Source organism: Embiotoca jacksoni, unplaced genomic scaffold (assembly GCF_022577435.1).
Source record: "Embiotoca jacksoni isolate LCO1_2020_lvr unplaced genomic scaffold, fEmbJac1.0.p SCAF_10, whole genome shotgun sequence".
NCBI lineage: Eukaryota > Metazoa > Chordata > Actinopteri > Embiotocidae > Embiotoca > Embiotoca jacksoni.
The window spans coordinates 17,624,900-17,648,881 of record NW_027185230.1 but is presented as its reverse complement, the minus strand read 5'-3'; the positions used below and the strand labels follow the sequence as shown (position 1 = coordinate 17,648,881).

The 23,982-nt window shown below is 43.0% G+C and overlaps 1 protein-coding gene across 6 annotated transcripts; it reads left to right on the top strand.

Moving 5' to 3' along the window:
- Window positions 1-432: 432 nt before the first annotated feature.
- Window positions 433-19,992, top strand: prrc2b (proline-rich coiled-coil 2B). Of its 6 annotated transcripts, none has more exons than XM_069171253.1 (31): window positions 433-579; window positions 3,456-3,633; window positions 3,763-3,937; window positions 4,348-4,450; window positions 5,235-5,298; window positions 5,396-5,539; window positions 6,208-6,521; window positions 6,626-6,750; window positions 6,843-7,006; window positions 7,692-7,779; window positions 7,877-8,051; window positions 8,788-9,133; window positions 9,253-9,449; window positions 10,437-10,638; window positions 11,003-11,207; window positions 11,483-13,519; window positions 13,666-13,832; window positions 14,031-14,146; window positions 14,232-14,373; window positions 14,632-14,708; window positions 14,892-15,179; window positions 15,411-15,512; window positions 15,677-15,869; window positions 15,960-16,057; window positions 16,148-16,275; window positions 16,437-16,677; window positions 16,885-17,052; window positions 17,236-17,315; window positions 17,437-17,518; window positions 17,869-18,078; window positions 18,627-19,992. In XM_069171253.1, the coding sequence occupies exons 2-31, from the start codon at window positions 3,519-3,521 to the stop codon at window positions 18,792-18,794; spliced, it is 6,714 nt and encodes a 2,237-aa protein (XP_069027354.1). In that variant the 5' UTR covers window positions 433-579; window positions 3,456-3,518; the 3' UTR covers window positions 18,795-19,992. The 6 variants fall into 6 exon arrangements, with proteins under 6 accessions (XP_069027354.1, XP_069027336.1, XP_069027346.1 ...); XM_069171235.1 differs by having other exon boundaries at window positions 11,000-11,207; XM_069171245.1 differs by having other exon boundaries at window positions 3,760-3,937.
- The last annotated feature ends 3,990 nt before the right edge of the window (window positions 19,993-23,982 follow it).

Sequence of the window (23,982 nt, the reverse complement as noted above, 5' to 3'; positions counted from 1 at the left end):
CACAACAATAACACTGTTGTCTGTGTTTCTTGGTTGTTTGTATATAATATATATAGATATATACTGTACTGTATATACTGTGCATTTTATATTTAATATTTTTTTACTGCTATTTTATTGCTTTTTATTATTCTATTATTATCTTATTGCTTCCTGTATGCTGCTGTAGCGAAAAAAAAAATCCCCTTGGGGATTAATAAAGTAACTACCTACCTACCTATCTACCTACCTACCTACCTATCTATCTATCTACCTACCTATCTATCTACCTACCTACCTACCTACCTACCTATCTATCTGAGGTGTTCCTGTAATTGTTTGAATTGACCACCGGGGGGCGATATTTACGTCTTGCCCGCCAACGTCGTTCCGTGACGTGTGACGCTGTCAGCCGGGCTGAGCCAGCCTACTCACTGCCCCGTTCATTCTCAGGCCGGGTAGGACCCCAGCAACAACACTGCGATCGGCTCAACCGACGAGGATTCGGCTTTACAATCGCAATCCATCCTTTGAATATACAACATTTTGCGGAACTACATCGCTGTCACCGACCAGAAGACACCCTAATTAGTTGAATCGGTGAGTTATGAACGCGGGTAATACGGCGCCGAGTCTCCCGCGTCGCTCGTCTTCTCCGCTGCCCGGTTTTATTGTCGCTTTGTTCTGGGCAGCAGCAGCCATTTTTAATCGCCTCGTCCTTTACGTTCCCGTCGCTGTCTTCACGCCGTCCCCGAAAGAAGCCTCAGAAAGCGAAGGCTGAAGAACCGTAGCACCGGTCCGAAGTGTGTTTTTATTATTTGGAGGGATTAACCTCCCCTCCTCCCCCCCCCTCACACACACACACACCTAAAACAACAACAACAAAAAACAACAATTGTGTTTAATAATGTCAGCCAAAAATGTTAAACGCACCACCGGGGGAGGGTGCGGAGGGCGGAGCGGGCGGAGCGGGGGGAGCGTCGGGCCTCTCGGGGCTGTTTTCTGGTTCTTCACGGGAAGTTCACCGGATCGGCTGGTGCTGCGACTGTCGGAGCTAACTCGGCTAAATGCTAAACTTAGAGCAAATGTTTTTTTTTTTTTCTGCATTCTTGCATAAATAAACGGAAAAGACGATTTTTATTTGTATTATTATTATTTGTATTTCTCTTATATGACCAATATTTCATGTTTACATAGACATTTTTTTTTGGGGGGGGGGGGGGGGGGGGTTTAGCCACCAGTTAGCTTGCGGTGAAGGCACCGACAACTAACGGGAGGTCAAACGTTGCTCCTAACTCGGAAAACTCACATTTACATTCACACCAGATCGACAACAACTTACTGGCGTTAGTTTTTGTTGTTGTTTTTTTTTTTAGCGGTCTGATGGATTCAGCGTTAAAAAAAAAAAGTAAAACAAAAGTCAGGAAATTGACAGCGTTAGCTCTCGTAGCGTTAGCTCGCCCGGCTAACGCAACTAAATGTGTAATTTTTGTGGTCTTTGTGGAAATTTCGAGATTATTTTCTGTAACTGAGAGAGATCATGACTGGTTTTAATACGGAAATCAATTCGCCTTGATGGGCAGATATTTTTGGCCATAAGTGATGTTCAACGCCTCAAACTGAGCGGCCTCGGTACCATAATGTAGTTACACATATTTGGCTAAAATGGTCATATTTAACGTGGTTTACATTTATATATATATATATATGTTATATATAGTTTATATTAAACCATCAGCAGTGTGCTGTTTGCATCCAGCCCCCTTTGTGTGTTATAGTCCACAAATCTGCATGTATTGTTTAGATACTATGCAGCCATCATTAAAGTGTTATATGTTATTTATATATATATATAACACGTTTGACCGTTTATCACAACATGAAACATTAAAATTGATTACGATTGTTTTTGTCATAACCATTTAATTTAGGATAAAAAAATAGCCACCCAATGATTTCTGCTTTTATTTGCTGAAATTTTCATGCATCTGTTGTCTGATGTCATTTTGTGTTTCCAAATGTTTTGTTCCAGTTAAGGTTATTATAGCATTGTTTTGTTGTTGCATCACAACTAAATGCATATTACTGTTTTTGTTACGCCGGTGTTGGAGCTAACAACTTCATGTCATTTAAGTATATAACTTTAGGATTATGTCATATGTGAATCTGTGGATAAGCACATTGTTTATATAAAATGCTTTAAGATCATCGGTCTTGTGAAAATGTGCCGTAAATCAAAGGAGTTTCTGGCAATATCACGTCATTTCTACAAAATAAAACCAGTAAGGAAAGGATAGATGGAAATGGGGTTTGACTCAAGAAAGAAAAAGGATTCTTGGCATGACACTTACTTCCTGTCAATACAAATTTGGTCGGACTATCATTCATTTTTAAAATCAAATCAGTCGTTTCAAAATAAGTGCTGCTGAGATTTTGTGACGGTACCAAATTTTAATTTTGTGGTGCTTAAAGCACTAGAAAAACTAAAGAGGTGATGTACCAACGGCCATGTTCCTTTTTACTCGAGATAATCCACACAACTCAACTACTGACTGTCAAACATGAAATTCAGTGAAAATCTACCATGTTAGCCTGAATATAAAATTATATTTTTCTGGTGATTATGTTTGAAAAAGTGTTGGTGTTGCTTGCTATGTTGCCTGGCTAGTGGATGTTTTGAAGCTGGTTTAAAGTGTTTCTCTCAGTGTTAGTAAACCTTGAAAATGTTTTGTCGGCCCTGTTTAACCTGCAGGAGTTTCCAAAAGGTCTCGTAAAGGCCAATTCATAAATAAATATGTGGGCTGCTGCAGACCTTCGATGCAGCCACGTATACTGCTCTAAACCTTCTACAATCGAGATCGCAAATCGGTCTGCGATATAGATTTGTCCTACACATTACAAGCAAAGGTCTGTGTAGATCTATTTAAATTGAGCTTCGAGCATACTTTTTGATTTTCTGGTTCGTGCACAGTCGGCAGTTGTGGTGCAAATAGTCTGCACGGTCAAAAGTTTTGGGCTGCGAGAGGATCTCAAAATTTACATTTGAAGGAAACCATGAATTATATTCGTATGAATTATAATAGTGAACATCAACACAAGAAAGGTATGTAGTTGTACAACATTGCAGTAATCCTACTTCATCTGTGCGTATTTCATATCTGGCATCTCTGCCCCGGCGTCAAAGTATAGAAGAAGCAAAAGTTGTAGTGAAGGTCCACAGTAAATATTTAACACGTACATCATTTGAAAATATGACTCCCGGTAAACAACAGAACATATAACACCCCAATTATAAGGTTCTGCTCTTTGCTGCATAATCCTTTAAAAAAAAGAAGAGGGATTTGGTTTCTTTTTGTAGTCAAGCAATTTGACAAGAATCAAATGAATTCAGAATCGACCACATCTTAACACCCAACGTGTGATTGATGAACATTGATGTCTGTGCTGAAGGTCGAAATGTTTTCTTCTCTTTGCAGAATCAGAAGGCACTGGGAAAAGGCGCAAAGAAAAATTTCCATACTCGATGACATTACATCGCAATGTCCGATCGTTTGGGGCAAATAACCAAGTCCAAGGATGGGAAAAGCAAGTATTCCTCACTCAGCCTATTTGACAAGTACAAGGGAAAATCAATAGAAACTCAGAAAAACACAGGTAAGGTTGATTTTGGTTTGTTTTCTCTCCTCAATACTTTCTGTTCATCTCCGTTATCTCGTTTCAGTCCCTTTTATTAATCTTCTTCCGCCTCTTTATGTTTCAACCATGCGTTTTCTCTCCCAGTAGTTCCGCGACATGGCTTGCAGAGTCTTGGCAAAGTGGCCGCAGCCCGGCGCATGCCCCCACCTGCTCACCTGCCGAGCTTGAAGTCTGAAAACAAAGGAAACGATCCCAACGTGATTATAGTGCCCAAAGACGGTACAGGATGGGCGAACAAGCAGGAACAACCCGATCAAAAGAGGTAGGCGAGAAGGTTCTGCAAACCAGCTCTCTTATCTTATCATTATATCATTGGTCAGGTAAATAAACTACTACAATTAATTTTGTAATAATATTTTTTTACACATCACCATCGTGTAAGTGGTATTTTAACAGCTGTTCTAGGTGTTGTAACTCTTAAATGCTAGAAGCAAACAACATTGGATGCAATGGAGATGTGCATCCTCAAGAGACCAGCATCAACTTTATACTCTGACATCCTTTTCAGCAGGCAGCATCAGGAAAAAAATAAAGCTTTTAGCTTCATAGAAATGAGCTGTTCACCAAGTCCAGTCTTTTAAAACGAGTCAGTCTTGAGTCGTATGACTGTTTCCTCTCCTTTGCTGTCGGTCAGGTCACAGTACAAACAGTTGTCTTTTTCCGTATTTACAGTTCTATTGCATCAATACCACAGCTGCCGGAGTTGCAGCCGCCGCTGGCTTTACAGAAATCTGTCTCCAATCTTCAGAAGCCCTCACCGATAGCCAACCAGGAGGTGTGTATGTGTATATATGTGTATTATTTGATCTTTGAAACTGTTTCATATACATGTGATGGGGTGGGACAGAAGAATGATATCCTAAAAATCAAGAAAAATGCCTTTTCTGTACAAGGGGTGTGCCATATTATATCGTTCACGATAATGCTGGTATAATTCTTTAGCCGATATAAAAAAAATTCATATTGTGATAATGGCAATTTTCCCACCTGTTGACGTAATGACGTCATACTGTTATGCAGCAGAGGCACGGGTGAACCACTCCACTCGTTACAAAATAAAAGTCCAACAAAAGCCCAAAACGACGTTAATAATGAGCAAACGTTGACAATAAACTTCAGAAAATCAGGCCAAAACATCGTTCTGCTGACAGCGGCGAATATGTAACGAGAAGCTCTGCAGCTGGTCGCGGTATTCCTGGTAGAGCAGCAGCTCTCTGCACCGCTGCACCTCAACATCCCCCTCGGCCCTGTCTACAGGATCCGAATCTCACTTTGAGATACTGTTCTTTACAAACTATAGAACTAAGAGATCATTTGAATTAAAATGAATAATCTAATATTTTTCTGTATTTTGTCATATCGTCAATAATATTGTTATCGCAAAAATGGCCACAAACATCGTGAAATTATTTTCGGGCCATATCGCCCACTGCTATTCTGTACAAGAAAGCTCATGGTCCCAGGTTGGACAAGAAAAGAAGTCTTTATGCAAAATACGTAAGTATAAATGGGTCAGAGAAACTGTTGGACTGTAACCGTGGTTCTCTTCATTTCTACAGAACACAAACGCAGGTGGACCAAAGCAATGGGCCCAGCTAAATGGAAAGGCAGTAGAGCAAGATGGTGAGTCATCTCAGATTAATATAATTCAGAACGGGGTGTTTAAACTCAAATGGCATTCCAATTGTGATTAATGGCCTTCCTTCAATGACCACATCAGGTTCAAGGGCCTCAAACCGACTTCAGCCCTTCTCTCACGAGGAATTTCCCACGCTGAAGGCAGCTGGAGAACAGGACAGGGCTGGCAAGGAAAGAAGCGGCTTCGATCCGTCGTATGGGCCCGGACCAAGCCTCCGCCCCCAGAGTAAGTTCTGTTCCTGCCTGTCAGCTCCACAGCGTTGGCTGGCACACTCATAGATAAGCTAATGAGGAGATTTGTGAAAGTCTGGAAGGTAATGATACTGTTAAACCTCATTAGTGCTTCGCTGACAAACTAAGGGAGAGATATTGCAACAACAAAGGAAAGAGGGCGGTTTATTGTTGATTTCATGCCTTTGTGTAGTTTTCAGGCAGGTAGAATTGCACAACAGACTTACTGACATGTTTTCTAAACACTGACTCAAATTAGACACCCCCAGGTTTGGCCATTGACCCTCGTTGTTGAGTGGAAACACACTTCAACTGCTGTCTACCACGACGTTTTGTTTTAAACTGACTCAGAGCATTGACCAACTTTTCACTGTGTATTTAAAAGACACGGCGATAAGATTAAACAACGGTTGGATAGTAGTGAGGTGATTTTATTTCAGTAATGAGTATTGGAAGGAATTACAGTTTGATATTCATTAATTATATTCCAGCTCCTAACACCAGTACCGCTCCATTACTTTGTTTGGTCTGGTGCTGTATTTACTTCTTTGATTTGATTTTTTTTTTTATTTTATACACTTTATTAATCCCCGAGGGGAAATTTCTTCACTACTCATGTACAAAAATGACCGTTTCTGATATCTCCCTTTTCCCACTTCCAAGATGTGACGAGCTGGAGGGAAGGTGGTGGCAGGAACCTTCAGCCCTCGTCCCTGTCCCTCTGCCTGCCAGCAGAACCCGAGTGTAAGCTCACTGCCCTGGGTGAGACCGGCACCCCTCCAGCCTCATCTCACCCCTCCTCTGCCACCTGCACCACCTCTTCCAGCGTAGTGACGGCTCAGTCACCGAGCATCGACCCCAAGGAGCCCTCCCTGCGACCCGCCCAGCCTGTCCGCAGAACAACCGTCCCGACTGCCCTGCAGTACCAGCTTCACCACACTTCAACTGCTGTCTACCATGACATGTTGCCTGCATTTGTGAGTGCTATATGATTCATTTAACTTTTCAGGCCATTGTTTAAGAAAACCCAGTCCATTGTACTTCTGATACAAACACCCCCGTATGATCCTGCTGTTTTCAGATGTGCTCCAAAGACACACGTGAAGCCCCAGGTACCGACCATGTTCCTACCACCGTAGCAGCCCCAGCCCGATTTGACAGCAAACCCACTTTTAGGCAGAACTTTACCAAACCTGAACTTGTCAAGTAAGTTCATTCTGAATATCCACACAAAATGAAACAGTTTGACGTCCAGCAGTTGTTCATTTCTCGTTTCACCATCTGTTTTGTGATTGCAGTGGCGATGCGAGGAGAGAGAACCGCTTTGTCCGAGCTGCGCCTCGACTCTCTTCTCAGCCTATCCGCAGGCCTGGTGACAGACCACAACGCCCGGCTATTATTAATCCAGATGATTTGAAGGATCTGGACGAGCTTGACAATGACTGTGAGGATGGATGGGCTGGTCAGTATTTCTAAGACTCGTCTAATTGCCTCCAGCTCCCTCTTTTAGTGTGACCAGATAAGAGTTCACACTGCCATGTTAGATGTTTCTATATGATGTGTCTGTATACTCTCTATCATCATAGTCTGTGTGAAGTTGCTGTATTTCTTTATTCATTACCATGGATTTACATTATATCTGTTGCTGATACATTATCAGCTGCCAAGTAAGAACATTTAATTATTGTTCCGATAATAGAAATTCCGGTACATAGTGTGAAGAAGGGACGACACCTAAAGCCTGGTTTAAGTGGTAATTTGTACTTCGGTGGTTTTCTCCACTTTGTTTTCTCCTCCATGTCGCTGCCTGTTTACATGAGTTTAAGCTGAGCTCCTCACAAACAGCAGGCAGAGTCAAGTGGACTTTCGTGTACAGTTTACTGGGGTTAACAACAACAACAACAACAACAACACGCTCATCATCTTTGCATCAAAACATAGCTGTACATTTATTATAGCAGAACAAATTTTTGAAAGTACTGATATCACTCCACTCTGTAAATCATCACGTACAATAGAATTCTTAGTTTTGGTTAGTAATAGCTGACGGCAAGCAAACACAAGCGCTGTTATCAGTGCCTGTTCATCACACCCTTCATCACCACTCATGCTGACTTTTTTTATTGTGTTTTTTTTTTTTTTTTCAGGACTTCATGAAGAAGTTGATTATAGTGAGAAGCTCAAGTTCAGTGATGACGAAGATGAACACTCTGCTGGTGAAAAACACAAGCTCTGGTGAGAACTCTTTCCTCATCGCTTACAGTTGCTCTGAACCCTTTACTGTCACTGTTGGGTTGTTATTTAAAGGCTTTCTGGCTTCTTACTTTTCTAGGACTGAGTGGGAGAGGGAGAGAGAGAGAGAGAGCCAGCGGGACTGCCAATCCTCCCTGAGTTCAGGTGAGGCGTCTTACCCCCAGGAGTGCCCTGAGGAGAGTTATTCCTACCAACATCACCACCACGAGCCTCCCAGGAAGACCAACGGCAGATATCTCCCCACGGACTCCCAGGTAACGGCACCCAGTGGAGTGTTTTTCTACTTACATAAGTAATCTCAAAAGATGAAGGTCCAAGATTAACTCATTATGATGATATTCACTGTGAAAACGCATCTTGTACCTGAATCCCTCTGTGACTGTGACGCAAAAGACATCACTTTAAAGCATATGAAAAGCAGTGAGCCTTCACACGCCCTCAAGTGAGACTGTCATTGTGAATCAGGAGAGATAACCTTGCAGTAACCATAGTGATCTGAGTCTGACCACTCTTTACTTGCTGAGCCTTTTGCTGTACGAGTGAAATGGATGTGGAAAATGGAAATGCTGTACATTTAGACCTACATATTTAAAATGGTCTCTCATTAAACAAGTCTTTGTGGCTTTTAAGTTCTCGATGTGAGTGGCTGAGCTTCCTGGACCAAGTCAAATGCTTGTCATCCTTCCTCTTATTTTCCCCATGTTTCAATAATTTAGAGGAATACAACATTTTATAAACACTTAAACTGAACCTGATTGCTCTGGTTGCCCACCTCCAAACTTACATGCTTGAATAGGAAATATTTTTCATCACTCAAGAGTAAAAAAAATATTTCTTAGTTAAAATCTTTTCTCAAAGGATACAATATTAATGTTTTACAAAGCTTTAAAAATGATTTAAGCGGTCAATTGTTATACTTCTGAAAAGAAAGAAAAAATCAGCACAAAGCAGCAGCCCTCCACTATTTAACTGCCTCTGTATTCCCTCCAGGCCCAGCAGAAAATCCAAGGTGAGCCACTGGTCGACCAGGATGATCACCAGCGCCAGTCTCAGACTCAGGCACCAGCGAGGGCGAAGTACGTGTCGCCCGAGCTGTCTGAGGCTGTTGAAAGAGCACGCAGGCGGCGGGAGGAGGAAGAGAGGCGGGCCCGCGAGGAACGGCTGGCCGCATGTGCCGAAAAACTCAAAAGGCTGGATGAGAAGTTTGGGAAGACCGAAAGGCAGATGTCGAGGCCAGAGGACGGCCAGAAGGAGGGAGAGGGAAAAGAAGTCCCGCTGTCGCCAAACAGGGAGCACAGTAAAGGCCAGCATGAGACCTGGCCGTACAGCACAAAAGGTACAAAAATGAACTGCAAGTGTACTTCTACATTTTGACCTACATTTATTATAGTTATGTATAGATATTTTGCAATAATGAAAAATCTAAGCATGCTTTGTGATTCGAACGGTTTCCAGATGGTAGTGAGTGTCCCGCAGACAACTCGCCTGGCCACAGTTACCGTGACGAGTCCGGCTTCTCTACCTACCGTGGCAGTGAGGATGAAATCCAGGAGCCCTCCTCCCCCTCCTCAGGAGACTACTGTGGACGTCATCCCTCCAAACCGATCCCACCCCGCTTTCAAAAGCAGCCACAGCATCACCAGCAGCAGCAGGTCAGAACCAGCTGGTGCCTCTTCTCTCCTGTCAAGTGGTTTTGTTGCGACAAGTGCGTTTTCTAGAGATCAAGGAAACAGGGATTTCAATTGACAAACATGAAAAGCATTGAACCACATAATATTTCTTGGTCATTGGCTGGTCCGTTGTTACAGATAACTCCTGTTTTATTTCAACCTGGTGTACTTCTCTACGGGTCCTGCTAACTCCTCCTTCATACAGAAATGACTATTCTCACAAAACGGCGTATATCGGGGCCAAAACTGTGAGCTCCCTGCAGCTTTTCCAAACACACAAATTAACCGCCTGGAACAGCTGTTTTGCTAACTGCATTAGAGATTTCCACCTGAGACATCTCTCTGGCTGACCTATTTACCCTGCATCAGGTCAGCTGGCATAATCATCCGCACACACACACACACACACACACACAAACACACACACACACACACACACACACACACACGAACACGGCTGTTAGTGTGAGAAGCTGTGGATGGCTTTTAGCAAATATGATTCCAGCATATAAAAATCCTTTTTTATTTGGAGAGCGGAGTGTTTGGTCTGGGCTGTCTTGGTCTTTTCTTCCATTTGATTTGGGGGAGATCAAACAGCATCCCCATAACAGTAATTATCAAAGGCTCTATTTCACAATCAGGTCAGGCAGCAAGAATTGTCGGTTCATAGTAAAACCGGTGCTTCTCCTATGAAATGCTACAATTTGTGATGTAAAAAAAAAGACTGATTGCATTAGTGCATTTTTGCTCTATACTGTAAGTCATTAATTCCTTTATTAGAGCATCTTTAACATATTTTGTGTTTAATCAAAATATATATTTGAGGGATAGGGATAGACTGAAACACTGAAAGATATCCTCCTGACCCAGCTAAGACTACTAAAGTCTCATATTAGTTTCAATGACTGAACAAGGAGTCTGGATTTTGCCCACCGTTTCTTAAGTGTGTCCGTTGTACACATTTCATAGGAACAAGTGTTCAAGATGCAGCATTGGCAGCAGTCGGGTCACGCTGCTCCTTCGGGCTCCAGCCACACCCAGCGTGGCTACTATCCCCCGCATGTCCTCGGGTTTGATCCTCGCTGGATGATGATGCCGCCTTTCATGGATCCCCGCATGACCCAAGGACGATCTCCTGTGGACTACTACCCTGGTGCTGTCCATTCTTCAGGTAAACACTAAAGCTGTGTTGTAGACGGCACAACAGCGCCGCAGCAGTGTGTGTCTGCATGCAGCCACACAGTTATTGAGCTGTAGGTCAATCATGTTTTGGAAGCAGAATGAAGGCAATTACATTCGAAGTGTAAAAATGTGTTTGCTTTCAGACGTACAGCACAAGCTGTCACGTAGTCTTGACAGCTGGAATGATTTTAAAATGAGAACCAATATGTTCTGTCAGACAAACAAAAATGTGGCTGAAATGATTTCTGTGTTCACATCCTGTAACAAAAAAAAAAAAGCAATAGCGTCAGCTGTCCTATTATAGAAAACTCCAGTTTGACATCTGTCATTTTTAATTTTTGTATTTTTAGCAGGAATGGTAAAACCCATCATGCATCAAGACCACCTGAACAGTCCTGGTTCTGATGACGGATGCCATCCCAGCCTGCACCAGGAGAGACGAGCACCTTCCACCGAGCCTTACCCGATGTGGAACCAAGATGGCTACCCGTTGCGCAGCTTCACTCCACCCTATCAGAGACAGCATGAAAGCTCGGACGGCGGCCAACCTGATGACAGGTTAGTTAATATCACGGTCCTTCAATTAAGACATAAAGCATTCTTGTATTTTGATTATAGTCACTGGAATCCGTCGTGAAAAGCAAAATGCTCGTCATTACTTCCTTCAACATGTTCTGTGTTCAATCATGATTGTGGAATTAAAGGATAACTTAGACGGTCAGACTATAACAATAGAAAGTGTGACAATCTGTCAGTGTTACGGGATCCTATGATGGGCTTCTGTCTTGTGTTTGTCATTCTTCACCTTTTTTTGTTTCTCCTTATTTCCACAGAGGTGATATGGCCCCCACCCAACAGGACTCCTATGAAGAGAGGGCCAACGACTGTTTGACCCACTCTCAAGATGACCTCCCCCATCATGCTTACCAGAGCCGAGTCTCTGACCGAGAACACCAACATCACGACCAAGGCTTGCTCACCACTGCTCAGAACCTCTCTCAGAATCACTCAGACAGTGAATACCCAAAACAAGACTCAAGAGACAAGCATCTAAAGGACGGCTTTGAATCTCACGATGAGACCTTAGATTGCTCCAAGGACAACTGGAAAAGAGATGGTAGCCAGAAACAAGATGGTGGACTCAACAGTGCCCAAAGCCAGTGGTCTGAAGCCAGTTCCAGTTCCAGTAGTAGTGTCGGCCAGCCGTCTGAGACCAGTGGACGGACCATGACCCGCAGAACTGGGCCCATCAAGAAACCAGTTCTTAAAGCTCTCAAAGTGGAAGATAAGGAGAATGAAAAACCTAAACCGGAGCCTGAGGAGAAGCCCGTCCCCTATCGCCTGGAGAAGGAAGTTCTTACTAATGTTTATGATCTGAAGAAAGATAATCAGCCGGCCAACAACAGGCGCTCGGCCTCACCTGTCGTTGAGAAGCAGCCTGAGGAGAGGCAGCGTCAGTCACCAGCTCCCAGCAAAACGGACCGGCCGCTGAGCACCCACGGTGACGACTCTCCCAAGGAGAACCCCTGGAGCAGCGGCAAGAGCCAGTCACCGAGAGAAATCCAGGAAAACCGAGAACCACAGGCCCCACGGCGCAATAACTGGATCTTTATCGATGAAGAACAGGCCTTCGGTGCAATCAGGGGGACGGGTAGAGGTCGCAGCAGAGGCTTCAGGGAATTTAACTCAAGAGGTGGAACCCGCGGTGGCCGAGGTGGAGATAATCTCAGAGGGGCCTATAACAACAACAACGGCGGTGGCACTCAACGGACTGGCAGAGGTCGGGCACCACCCAGAGACCTTATCAAGGTTGAGGAGTTCCAGAGAGGGAAGCCCCGCAGGCGAAATGTCAGCGAGACCTTAAGTGAAGCCTCTGAGTACGAGGAACTTCCCAAGCGGCGCCGCCAGAAGGGGTCTGAAAACGGTGAAGGTTACACGGAGACCGGAGAAGTCCGTAAAGCTGACAGAGACTCTTGGAGATCCAACAAGGTGTACACAGACGACCAGGCAGCCCAAGAGTCCAGAGAAAAGACCAAGGTCGGCCGAGGCTTCGGAGGTCGCGTTCTTCCTCCCCGACTGAACACCACCGGTAGCTACAGTCGAGGCTTCGGAGGATCCAGGGACATCTCGACGTGGAGGGGCCGTGGCCCCCAGTTCAGCAGTGGTTCCATGCAAGAAAATGGTTACGGTCCCGGAGCCGAGACCACTTACTCCCGCAGACCCCCGGTCGAACGCGATGCTCTCAAGTACACTCCTAAATTTACTGGCTCCTTCATGGAAAACGGCACCGAGGACCGTGAAGGGGAATACTACATCGACAGCGAAAACCCTGACAGACAGATGTTGAGGAGACGGCGTCCTCCGCGTCAAGACAAGCCTCCGCGCTTCCGTCGTCTCCAACAAGAACGTGAACCCGGGTCAAACCAGTGGACGAGCGACGAGTACATCAATGGAGACTTTGCAAACCCCTGGCCAGGTCGCAGCAAAGGCAGCGCGGATGACAACTGGCCCAGCGGCCACTACTCCGGACGTCCTAGCCAGCCCGGTCAGACAGAGGAATGGGAGACGGGATCAGAAAACAGCGACTTCGGGGACTGGAGAGAGAAGCGGGGTGGAAGCGCAGGCATGGCTACCCAGGGCCACGGGGATATTCCCTCCGACTCCGGACACAGTGAACCAGGCTCCGGGGAGAAGAGGGAACTTTCCAAGAGAAGCTTCTCCAGTCAGAGACCGTTGGTGGAGCGGCAAAACAGGAAGGGAGAACCATCACTGCTGGAAGCGGGCAAGATGGTCCGTGCACCTGATAATCCACCCAACTCGGCCTCTAACAGGAGCGACAGTTGGCAGAATGGAGGGTCTTCTTGTAAGAGGTGAGGTGAACGTTGTGCTATCCGCCACCCTTTATGTGTTGCTTAGAAAGTAGCTGAAACACCAATTTTGTACTTCTCGTTACTTTGAGAAAACAAACATGCCCTTTAAATAAATCTTTATCTCTCTCTCTCTCTTCCGTTGTCAGCAGGAGTCCAGATGATTCAGGTTCAGTCTACGGCATCGAGCAGGCGCCCGAGGAGAGGGAGTCCAGTGAGCCCTCTGGGAAGAAACTAGACAAGGAGCTGAAGCCAGGACCTGTTAAGACAGACATTGCCGAACCTCTGTCCCAATATGAACTCAGCAGCTACCCAAGTGAGTCCAGCTTTTTAAATGTTGTGTTTTCCATGTTGATAGAATTGAAATTAGCATTACTAATGGATCTAATATAAGTTGAAATACCTGATGATGTTGTGCAAGTAACTCGCAAGATAGAAGAAATACAGACTATTCATCATGCAGCTGTCACCCATCTACAAATGATTCTGCACTGACAACTTGCCTGTTTTGTAGTTGAGGGAGACGCAGGGGGACCGGGTTCGAATTCAGATGGGTACCAGGACGCCTTGTCCAAAAAGCAAAGACGCCCACTGGAAGATGACAGGAGGAGGAAAGAACAGGGAGCTGCTGTAAGTTAAACATATGCTCAGTATTGCTGTAAAAAAAAAATTGCAAAAAGTATGAAGTTTAAGCTTTTCCTCGTGCCCATGTTAGGTGTCTGTGAAGAACAGGACAATCACATCCAAGATACCACCACGCTTTGCCAAGAAGCAGGGAAGCATGAGCATCGAACAACCTGAGGAAGCAATCGCTTCCAACAACCTGGGAACTGAAATCTGGGAGACCAACAGCTCAGGTAGGATCACACCTGCTTTTCTGTTCATGCTTTGTTCCTCATAATGTCGTTGGTACTATTAAGACAAAATATGACATTTCTAAACAGTTTTTGGTGGACTTCGTAAAGTCTCCTTGAATAAATCACTTTTCTAAAGGCATGAACATTTTCATATTTTTCAAGGCAGAATAATGTTTAAGGCCTCCGAATGGAATCGATGTGTTGAGTTAATTGCATTCTTCACAAATAATCACCGTTGGCATTCGCGTGTCCTTTCAGCTCTTTCGGTGCAGTCTTCAGGGGGAGACTCGTGGACTAAACAGGTGTCGTACACTGGCAGCGAGCCCAACTCGGAGGTACGGAAATACCGTCGCTCATACAAGACTCCACCTAAATTGCATATTTTCTGTCTGAAAAAAACCAAAAACAAAACAGTTCTTGAAAAGTTTTTTTTTCTGCCTAATCATTGACAAATAATTACTTGGAGAAACTTAAATGTGCTTTTTTTTATTTATTTTTTCCCCCCTCTTCTCCACCAGGACTCTGATGCCGGCCCAGAACAGAGTAAAGAACAGCACAAACCGGGTCCCATCGGAAACGAACGTTCCCTGAAGCACCGCAAGGGCTCTGAAGGTGTTGACAGGCTGGAGGGAGGCCCCATCACGCCAGTCAACGGTGTGGATCTCCACGTGGACACTGTGCTGCCGGTGCCTCCCATTGAGTTTGGCGTCAGTGCCAAAGACTCTGATTTCAGCCTCCCGCCGGGTTCGACCCCGGTGCCCGTGTCCAATCCTGTGAACAAGCTTCAGGATGCACTCACCACCAACGTAAGTCATTATGACATATATATATATATATTATGTTTTTGTGGTGTTTTGTAAATAAATCGAGTTTTAGGTAATCCAAATGCATCAAAGACAAAGTCTGACAGTTTCAGCTGAAACCATTATCTCAATGCCTCAAGTTGTTTTGACGATAATGGTGAAGTGTCTTTTTTTAATTATTATTTCTTTTTATGAAAAGTATGTATATTAACTATTATTTATTTTTTCAAACAGACGGTGCTCAATCAGAGTATCCCTATGCTTCGCTCCAACCACCTGCAGCCTGGCATTAATCTCAACCCTCTCTCCTTCCCGAGTGCTGACCTCACTCTCAAGGTATTTGAATTGAGTTTTATCTTTTCATACATGTGACCGATGAAGACTCGTCAGTCTGTTTATGCAACCCTTACTTGGGAAGGGAACATTTTGTGCAAACATAAAAGCAACACTGACTGTTATTTTATGTGTAAATAAACTTGTTAATTATTCCTTTTGTGCAGATGGAATCGGCTCGTAAGGCGTGGGAGAACTCCCAGTCCCTCCCCGAGCAGGGCTCTCCAGGCGGCGGCGTTTCAAGTGTTCAACCTCCCTGCAGCGTTGGCTCATCCACCGGTGTCAGCTACAGTTCTTTTGGAGGAGTTTCCATGCCGCCGATGCCGGTTGCATCAGTAGCACCTTCCATGTCCATGCAAGGTAAATCTACACTTCCACCTCCCTGTTTGATGAAGGATTCATTTTTACGAACGAAAATTAAAAGCCTGTTTTCTTTTGTCCCGGATGTAGGTAATCATATTCCTCCGTTGTATCTGGACGGTCACGTCTTTCCGAGCCAGCCGCGCCTCGTGCCTCCCACCATGACGCAGCAGCAGACCTACCAACAGGTTAGAAAACTAAACACGCACACGAACACGGGCTTGTTTTTTTGTTCAATCAGCAGATTGTCATGATGTCACGTGTGCTCATCCATCCAGGCGGCTGCAGCCCAGCAGATTCCCATCTCTTTACATACATCTCTTCAGGCTCAGGCTCAGTTGGGGCTTCGAGGAGGTTTACCCGTCTCTCAGTCCCAAGAGATGTTCAACTCCATTCCTCCCTTCAGGTACCGCCAGCTCTGTTTTCCACGACTTCTTACTGGTCACATTACTGAGCCTCACTGAAGTCATAATTGTCTGTCGAATGTTTGTGGCACACAGATGGAACCTGAATGTATGAAAATGTATTTTAATATGTTTTCTTGTCACTCATTCTGCTGCCTTTCAGGTCCCAGGTTTACATGCATCCCAACCTGTCACAGCCCAGCCCCCTGGTGCTGTCGGGCGGGGCCCCTCTCAAGGGGCCTTACTCGGCTTTCCCCGGCATGCAGCCCTCAGACATGGTGAAGTCGCAGTCCGGCTCGCACTACCAGCCTCTGAACGGCAGCCAGCAGCTCGTCTATGACAGTCAGATGAACCAGGGGCCCGGGATGGGTTCTTCACAACTAATGGACTCTCAGCTCATCCAGGTTGGTGGATCGTTGGAGCTCAGTTTCATGAGAGCTCAAGATACTTTATTCTTCTTGATGTTTGTCAGATTTCAGAAGGATTTGATTTTTTTTTTTTTTTTACGTAGCATTCATCTGAGTCCAGCGGGTATACGCCTTATTATTACCAGAGCCTTATTGAGCCGTTGGCTTGAATTCTAACATGAATAATGTGTTGATTTCCACCAGGTCACGATGCCCCTGCCTGGCTCTCAGCTGCGCTACGGTTCAGCTCAGCAGCATCTCATCCTCCCACAGTCCATCCAGCTGCAGCAGGGCCAGAACCTGTCAGTGGGAGCTCCACGCCGGATGATGCCACCCGGATCTCAGCCGGGCCTCATGTCCGGCAGCAGAGAGGTGAGCCTTCCCGATCTGTTACCGAACCCTCAGATTAATAATGTTAAAATCCATTTGATCTACTAGAACTAGCGGTACAGTCAAGCTCACCATTAGTGTGTCGTTTCTCCGATCCATCCTGATGGAAACAAGCAGCCGACGTTTGTGTAGTAACGAGATATCTTTTTCTCACCCCTTTCTCAGGGTTCCCAGATGGAAATGAAAGGTTTCCAGTTCTCTGATAAGGCCAATCATTCCCAGGGCATGCCCGGAGGTTCCTACAGGTGGCTGGAAATCATTTATACAACTCGAATGTGTAGAACTGTAGATAAAGCTGACTCTCCATATGTAATCCATTGTTATCACAATCCACATTTGAAGAATTTAATTTTCTTTCCTCCTCAGGCCTGGTTCTGCCAGCCCCAGTGGGAAGCCCTCTGGTCCTGGGGGGCCTATAGGCCCTCTACCTACACATTTTACTCAGCAGGTAGTTATTTTTCACGCACAAATGTTGCAATGCATTTATTTAATCGGGCCATTTTTTTAATATAGGCTGATACTACAGGTTTTTTCCACGTTAGTTATGTTTAAGTATGCTGTCAAAAGCGCTCGCCGGTCTGTCTCGAAATGATAATCCAGGGTTCACCTGTAAAAATGTAATATAACAATAATTTATTATTATATACAGTTGGAAATCATACAAAACAAACCTGTGACTATTTCCTGTATTTTGACAAAGTGTGAAAATTCCTTAAGAAATTCAGTACTAGCATGCTAACTATTTGTATTTCATGTACCCCCCTCCCCCCCCCATCCCCCCACTCCCATGACCAACAGATGTCACCTGCTCAAGGCAGCATGGTGATGCACATGCGCCCCCCCACCACTGGCCCTTTCCCCAACCCTATCCAGAGACCTGTTATGCAGGTCAACAAGCCCGTTATCATCCGCCCCCCCCCTTACCCCAACCCTGTCCGTGACCCCCCCCACCCCACCCCTCCTTCGGTCCCTGAGCCCCCAGTCAAAGGGCCAGAGGATGGCATGAAGGTGAGCCACCCACTGTAAATATAGGTAATTTAATTTCATCCATTTTCTTTTTCTCTATTTGAATTGATTGTGTGTTTCTGAGTTTGTGTGCTTTAACTTTCAATGTAAAGTTCGAGTTGTCGTATCTGATATCTCCTGAATAAATTAGTGATTTAAGATTAATCTGCAATCGTCTATTCTATACAGTCGATAGCTGCAGTGATAATGTGTGTGTAGAGTGAACTGTTCTGTAAAAATATAATTATTTTTTTTTTATTGTTGTAACAGTAACAACTTTTGTATCATTAAATATAATCAGTTGTTCCATTTTTGTATTTGGTCTGATGCTCATGAATAGTTCGCTGTAATTAAGATTCAGCATTAGAGTTAGAAATGTTTGGTGTGTAGTTGGTTAAACATCTACTTTTCTTTTTTTTTTTTAACCTGATTCCTGAACAGCAGCTTTGGACAATCCAAACACTTGTTTAATGCATGAATGTGTGTATATCTATCTACATCTCGCCAGGCGCCGCGGCAGGTCCCAGTAACTCTGCCTCTTCTTTGTGCAGAATAAAACAATGCGAGACGTGCGCAAGGCAGTAGGGGAGGGCAAAACACCGCCCGGGGGCATGACCAGCAAACTCCAGGAGCCCCTACCCTCCGCCGGGCCAGCCAAACCAGCACGCACTGGAGCCATCAAACCCCAGGCTGTCAAAGTAGAAGAGGGCAAGGCATAACAATGGACCTTAAAATCCTCATCACCACCGAGCCTGCCGACACGAAGCTCCTTGACCGACGTCTGGGCCTTCGAAAACCACCTGATCACAAGGCACCGAGGGCAAGGGGCATACATGCAGACATCATAACGAATTGCCCCTCATGAACTTTCATAACGGGACGCTTATTATTTCACACCACGTATAGAGATATATAAATATATATATAAATATATGCATACACACAAAACAGTCTTTTAAGCAGATCTCTTCAAGGTCCTTCTTTAATTTATTATTAGTCACTTTTATGGGGAGATTGGTAAACGGAAAAGACATTTGCTTTTTGTGTTTTTCTCTGAAGTGGGGGAAAATAAAAAATGGCCAACTCAAGATGGTTCATTTTTCACACCGTTTTGCCAAACTGTAATTACTCCGTTTATGGACAGTAGCCCTTAAGACCAGGAAAACACTTGATACGACTTACTATATGAAGCAAAGTCAATTAAAAGTTTTTTTTTAACAAATTTGAAATGCAGTGGGGCACTTTGTTGTCATTTTTCTTTGGTATTTTGCTGGTAAATAAAGTTTTGAAGACATGACCCTCCATTCATGCTATTGGTAAAGGACTTATTTTATTAACCCTGAAAAAAACAAAAACAAATAATTTTTGGACATCATTGCATGTCAACATGGTAAACATCTCCCCAGAAATGCATCGTCTGGGGGTTCAGCCCATGAACTGGAGAATCTGCTTAGATTGGTAGAAATAACTTCTTTCCTTAAAACTGTTCTTTGCTTTTACATTCTGTTGCTCACCTCTCTTCTGTAAATTGAAAGACAAAAAAAAAAAAAAAAAAAAAAAAGATGGGACGTTTTATCAAAATCATGTTGCTTCCCTGAGAAACTTCACTGGCGTTGATACAGCGTGTGCATGTGATGTGCTGAACGTGTGCAAACTCGCAGGACTCCTACTTAGAAGCTAACAACATTTCACAAAGACTCTACCTGAACTTCAGCATTCGTCGTGCTGACATCATCTGTGTGGATTCTGATCGACCCGGCTGCCAACAATTTGGGTTCGATGTGAAGTTTGGTTCGGAGATTATTCACAATTGCTGTAAAGGATCCCAAAAAAGCTGAATGAAATGTTTGCTTTTTTTTATCGCTTTGCTTAGGTTGTAATGAATCAAACTTGTCTGTTATTAAAGATGTGATGTGATTTATTTTTATTTTTAATTTACATCCTTCACCTCGGGGGGTGTTTTGCCTTTTTTTCCTCTTTTTTTTTCCCCCTTTAAAGACTCCTTGAAGACTTTTCTCTCTAATTTCATTCAAATCCCACTTAACAGTACTGCTGGGGAATTGTGAAGAAACAAGTCTCATCACATTTGATTATTCAACATCTGGTCTCTGAGGTGGCACTAGCAATAAATGCAGCCGTACTATAATCACAATCAGGGTCCAAATAACTTCTTCTTTTTTTCCCTGTTGGAAGCTAATGATCACAAACGAGGGGTGTTTTATTAGCGTTGCTTGTTGAATTAAAATACAATCTTCGCTTCAGCTTTGTTTTGTGAGCAGAGCAGTTCCAGTGGACTACGAAGGACTTTTAAAAGTGTTTGTTCTATTTGAAAAATGTGAAGCTGTTGGAATCATCGTTTATCGTTTTGGTTTTTTTTGGTTTGGTTTTGTTTGTAACGCACACTCATTTTGAAACTCACCATGCCAATGTCATAACTGGGTTCATGTTACTGCTTACTATAATGCTCCGTGACACTACGAAATCTTTATGACAGTGTTCCACTGGTAAACGTGTAAATGCATACTTAACTGTACAGTCGAGCCTCGTCAGCGAGGGGAGGCTTAAACCCACATTTCATTTTAGATATTGTGGCACTATAAAGGATTTAATGTTTAAAAGGTCACCGTCTTCTCGGAAAGGACTGCTTTCACTTGTTAGGTGTCAGGCGTGGAGGCTTTCTGCCTCTTATCCCTTCCTGCAAAGGATCTTGATGCTTCTCATCATTGTACTTGCACCAAAATGTTGCCCTGACTTTTTTTTTTTTTTTTTGTTTTGTTTTTTTGTACTTTTAAGATGCATATTTCTTTTACTTTTTTTTTCATTTTTTTTTTCATCAGAGGACCAGTGCTTTCTACAGCTGATCCAGCATTCTATTTATCCTACCTGACCTTTTTCCTTTCAGGTATTTGGTCATTACGCTCCCTTGTTAAAAAAAAAAAAAAAAAAAAAACTTATTGAAAGAGAAAGAAATAAAGCAGTTGTGATTTCTTAAATGTACTGTTGATTCTGTATTCTCGCTATGATATTAAAATTGTGCCTCAAATTCTTGTGAAAGCAGAAATTATGGGGAAATAATTGTACAATCGGGACTGCTAGCGGAGGTTTTATGGAATATCCAGTGTCCCTGATGGAAGTAGCTTTAACAGCGTACTCTATACGATACTCTATACCACAAGCTTAAAAAGAGTTTGAAAGTTTTAGGCTGTGCTGAGGGGACATCTGTGTGCTCAAAACGGCAGAAAAACTCAACTGGAGGCCACAGACCAGCAGCTCCTCCTGACATCCGAGTACTGCCAGCTCAAAATTCATCATTATATCAGCTGTAAGCGTTCTCCTAAGAAACTAAGTTTATCTTTGTGCAAATTATGTTGTACTCATCTGCTTAGTCACTGCCTCACAAGTTAGTACAAATGTTTTACAATACAAAGAGTGTCTTTTTACAAAAGCTACACCTTTTGTGTATCCTATTCTCATTCAAACACTGTCAAAGGTTAAAACAAAATTTCCACTTTGAAATTAATTATTATCAAAACAAAGTTGGTTTGCATGGACAGTTTTGCTATGCATGGTTCTGCCATAAAACCATATTTGGAATAAACATTGTCCTGTTTCTTTGTTTATCCTTTAAACCGTGGAATCCATGCAGAAAATGGTTTGTAGATGAGCTGGATTACAAAACAAAAATTCTTTGGTGGTCGCTGTAAATTCTATGTGTTTGCATCTGTTTGCAGTACCGGATTTAAATGTAGAGAACCAGGCATCAAATGATAAAAACTAATATTTTATCTATTTTAAACAAATCCCATAAAACTGTGACAATATTGTTGAATGATTGAATTGATGCTTTAACAAAATATTTATGCAAATACATTTTTAATAAATGATCATTAATATTACGGATATAAATGGCATACTATAGTATGTCGTCCAAAAAGAGATAAAAAAAAAAGTAATGTTGTCCAAAAAGTGATAAAAAAAAGTTGTCCAAAATATTATAAATACGTTATCATATAGCCTGTGGTCCAAAATATCATAACATTTTCATATTATAGCATGCTGTCCAAAATATCACCAAAATGTGATAAAAAATAAGACAGCATGTAGTAGAACAATCAAAAAGCAGGATAGAATTGACCAATCAGATACCAGCATAGAATAGACCAATGGGAAAGCAGGCTTAAATAGCACAACATAATTTTTTAATTCACAATTTCAAATGGTTGAAAAAGCACAGTTGTTGTATTGCAGACCATTCATTAATTCAAGCCTCGTTTTTGATATTATTTTGTTATTAAAGTTCACTAAAACTGCAGAAAACCAAACATATTTTCTAAGTTTCGGTACTACACTGAACTTTTTAAAGTTTGTTTAGTGTTATATCAGAAGTAAACCTTCTAATAATATAATAATAATAATAATAATAATAATAATAATAATGCACGCGTGAAAATCAGGCGCCGTGACGTCAGAAGTGTCAGATTCCGGATATTTCTGCGGGACAAAGAGGCGAGTCTGGACGGACAAAGTTTTTTCTTCGGGACTGCGGAGGGAGAACTTTCACCGCAGGATTTATTGCAGATTTACCTCCAGAGAATTTTGGGGGTGTTTCTACGTCACAATAAAAACAAGGTAACTTCGCTTTTGTTTACAACGTCTTGCCGCAAGCGATATTTAAATTACGAGACGTGCAGGAGCAGTTGAGAAGTGAGTGCTGTAAAGCAACTGGATTTCAATTTGGCAGCCATATTTACCTGGATGCGATATATTTTTCGTAGGATGGCGACGGCATGATCATCCCTATTCTACATCTGATTGGCCTACTCTGATATTCTCGCCCTAACTCTAACCAATCGTCAGTCTTCCTTCCCTTTAACCTAACAAGCCCAGCCAATCAGACGCAGAGGAGGGCGGGCCTTGTGTTCGCAATCCTAGAAAAAAAAAAAAAAAAAAAAAAAAAATCCTGTTTTCTGACATGTTATTGACTACACAGTTAACTGATTCACCTATAAAACAGCTGACAGAATAAACAATGAAAGTTGCCGTTAGTTGAACGTTTCTTTGTCCTGTTGATATGGCTGAAGACTTATATTCTGTTTTTGGCACAGCTTTACTAAATGACATTGTTGGGGCCCAACCTAAACCTTCATAGGACACTTCTGATCACAGCAAACCCTATCTAGGGATATAAATAACACATAACAAATTCAATTTGATAATCATCCCGTTGCAACAATTAAACAGCTGGAAAAACCAACAGTTTGCTGACATGCTCCCATATTTTTGAAGTCCTTTGCTCACACACTGGCCATCAGCAGAGCAGTTTGAAATGTATTTTCTCATGGTTGACTGTTTTTAATGGTCACCTGTTATTAAAGTAACAAAGCACTGCAGCACAGAGACGTCCCCTGCAGGAAATAAGTATATATATATATATATATATATATATATATATATATATATATATATATAAATATACACGTACACAAGTATAAGTATGTATAGAGTCAGAGCTCTGTCTCCCTCTGGTGGCCTGTACCCACTAAATGAAAAAAATAAAATCTATATTTAAGAGTGTCTTCCTGGTCAATGACGATACATTTTGACAGGTTTAACGTTATATTATAAGTTCATCTTTTCTTTAAGTAACTGGTCTGTGTCTGCGACCCAGGATGGCCTCCAAGGGAGGTGTCAGGCCAGACGAAGGCCTGATGATGATGCAGGAGCTGGACGACCGTCTGAAAGAGCAGATTGACAAACTGGAGCATGTTCGCCTCACTGCCGTTGAACTGAAGGACAACTTGTCTGGGGTACATCAGTCAGAATCTCCAATCTATGATTAAAACAGAACAAAAGTCATTTTGATTCAGCTCTATTGTGTTATGTCGTTATTTTCTTCTGTTACAGAGC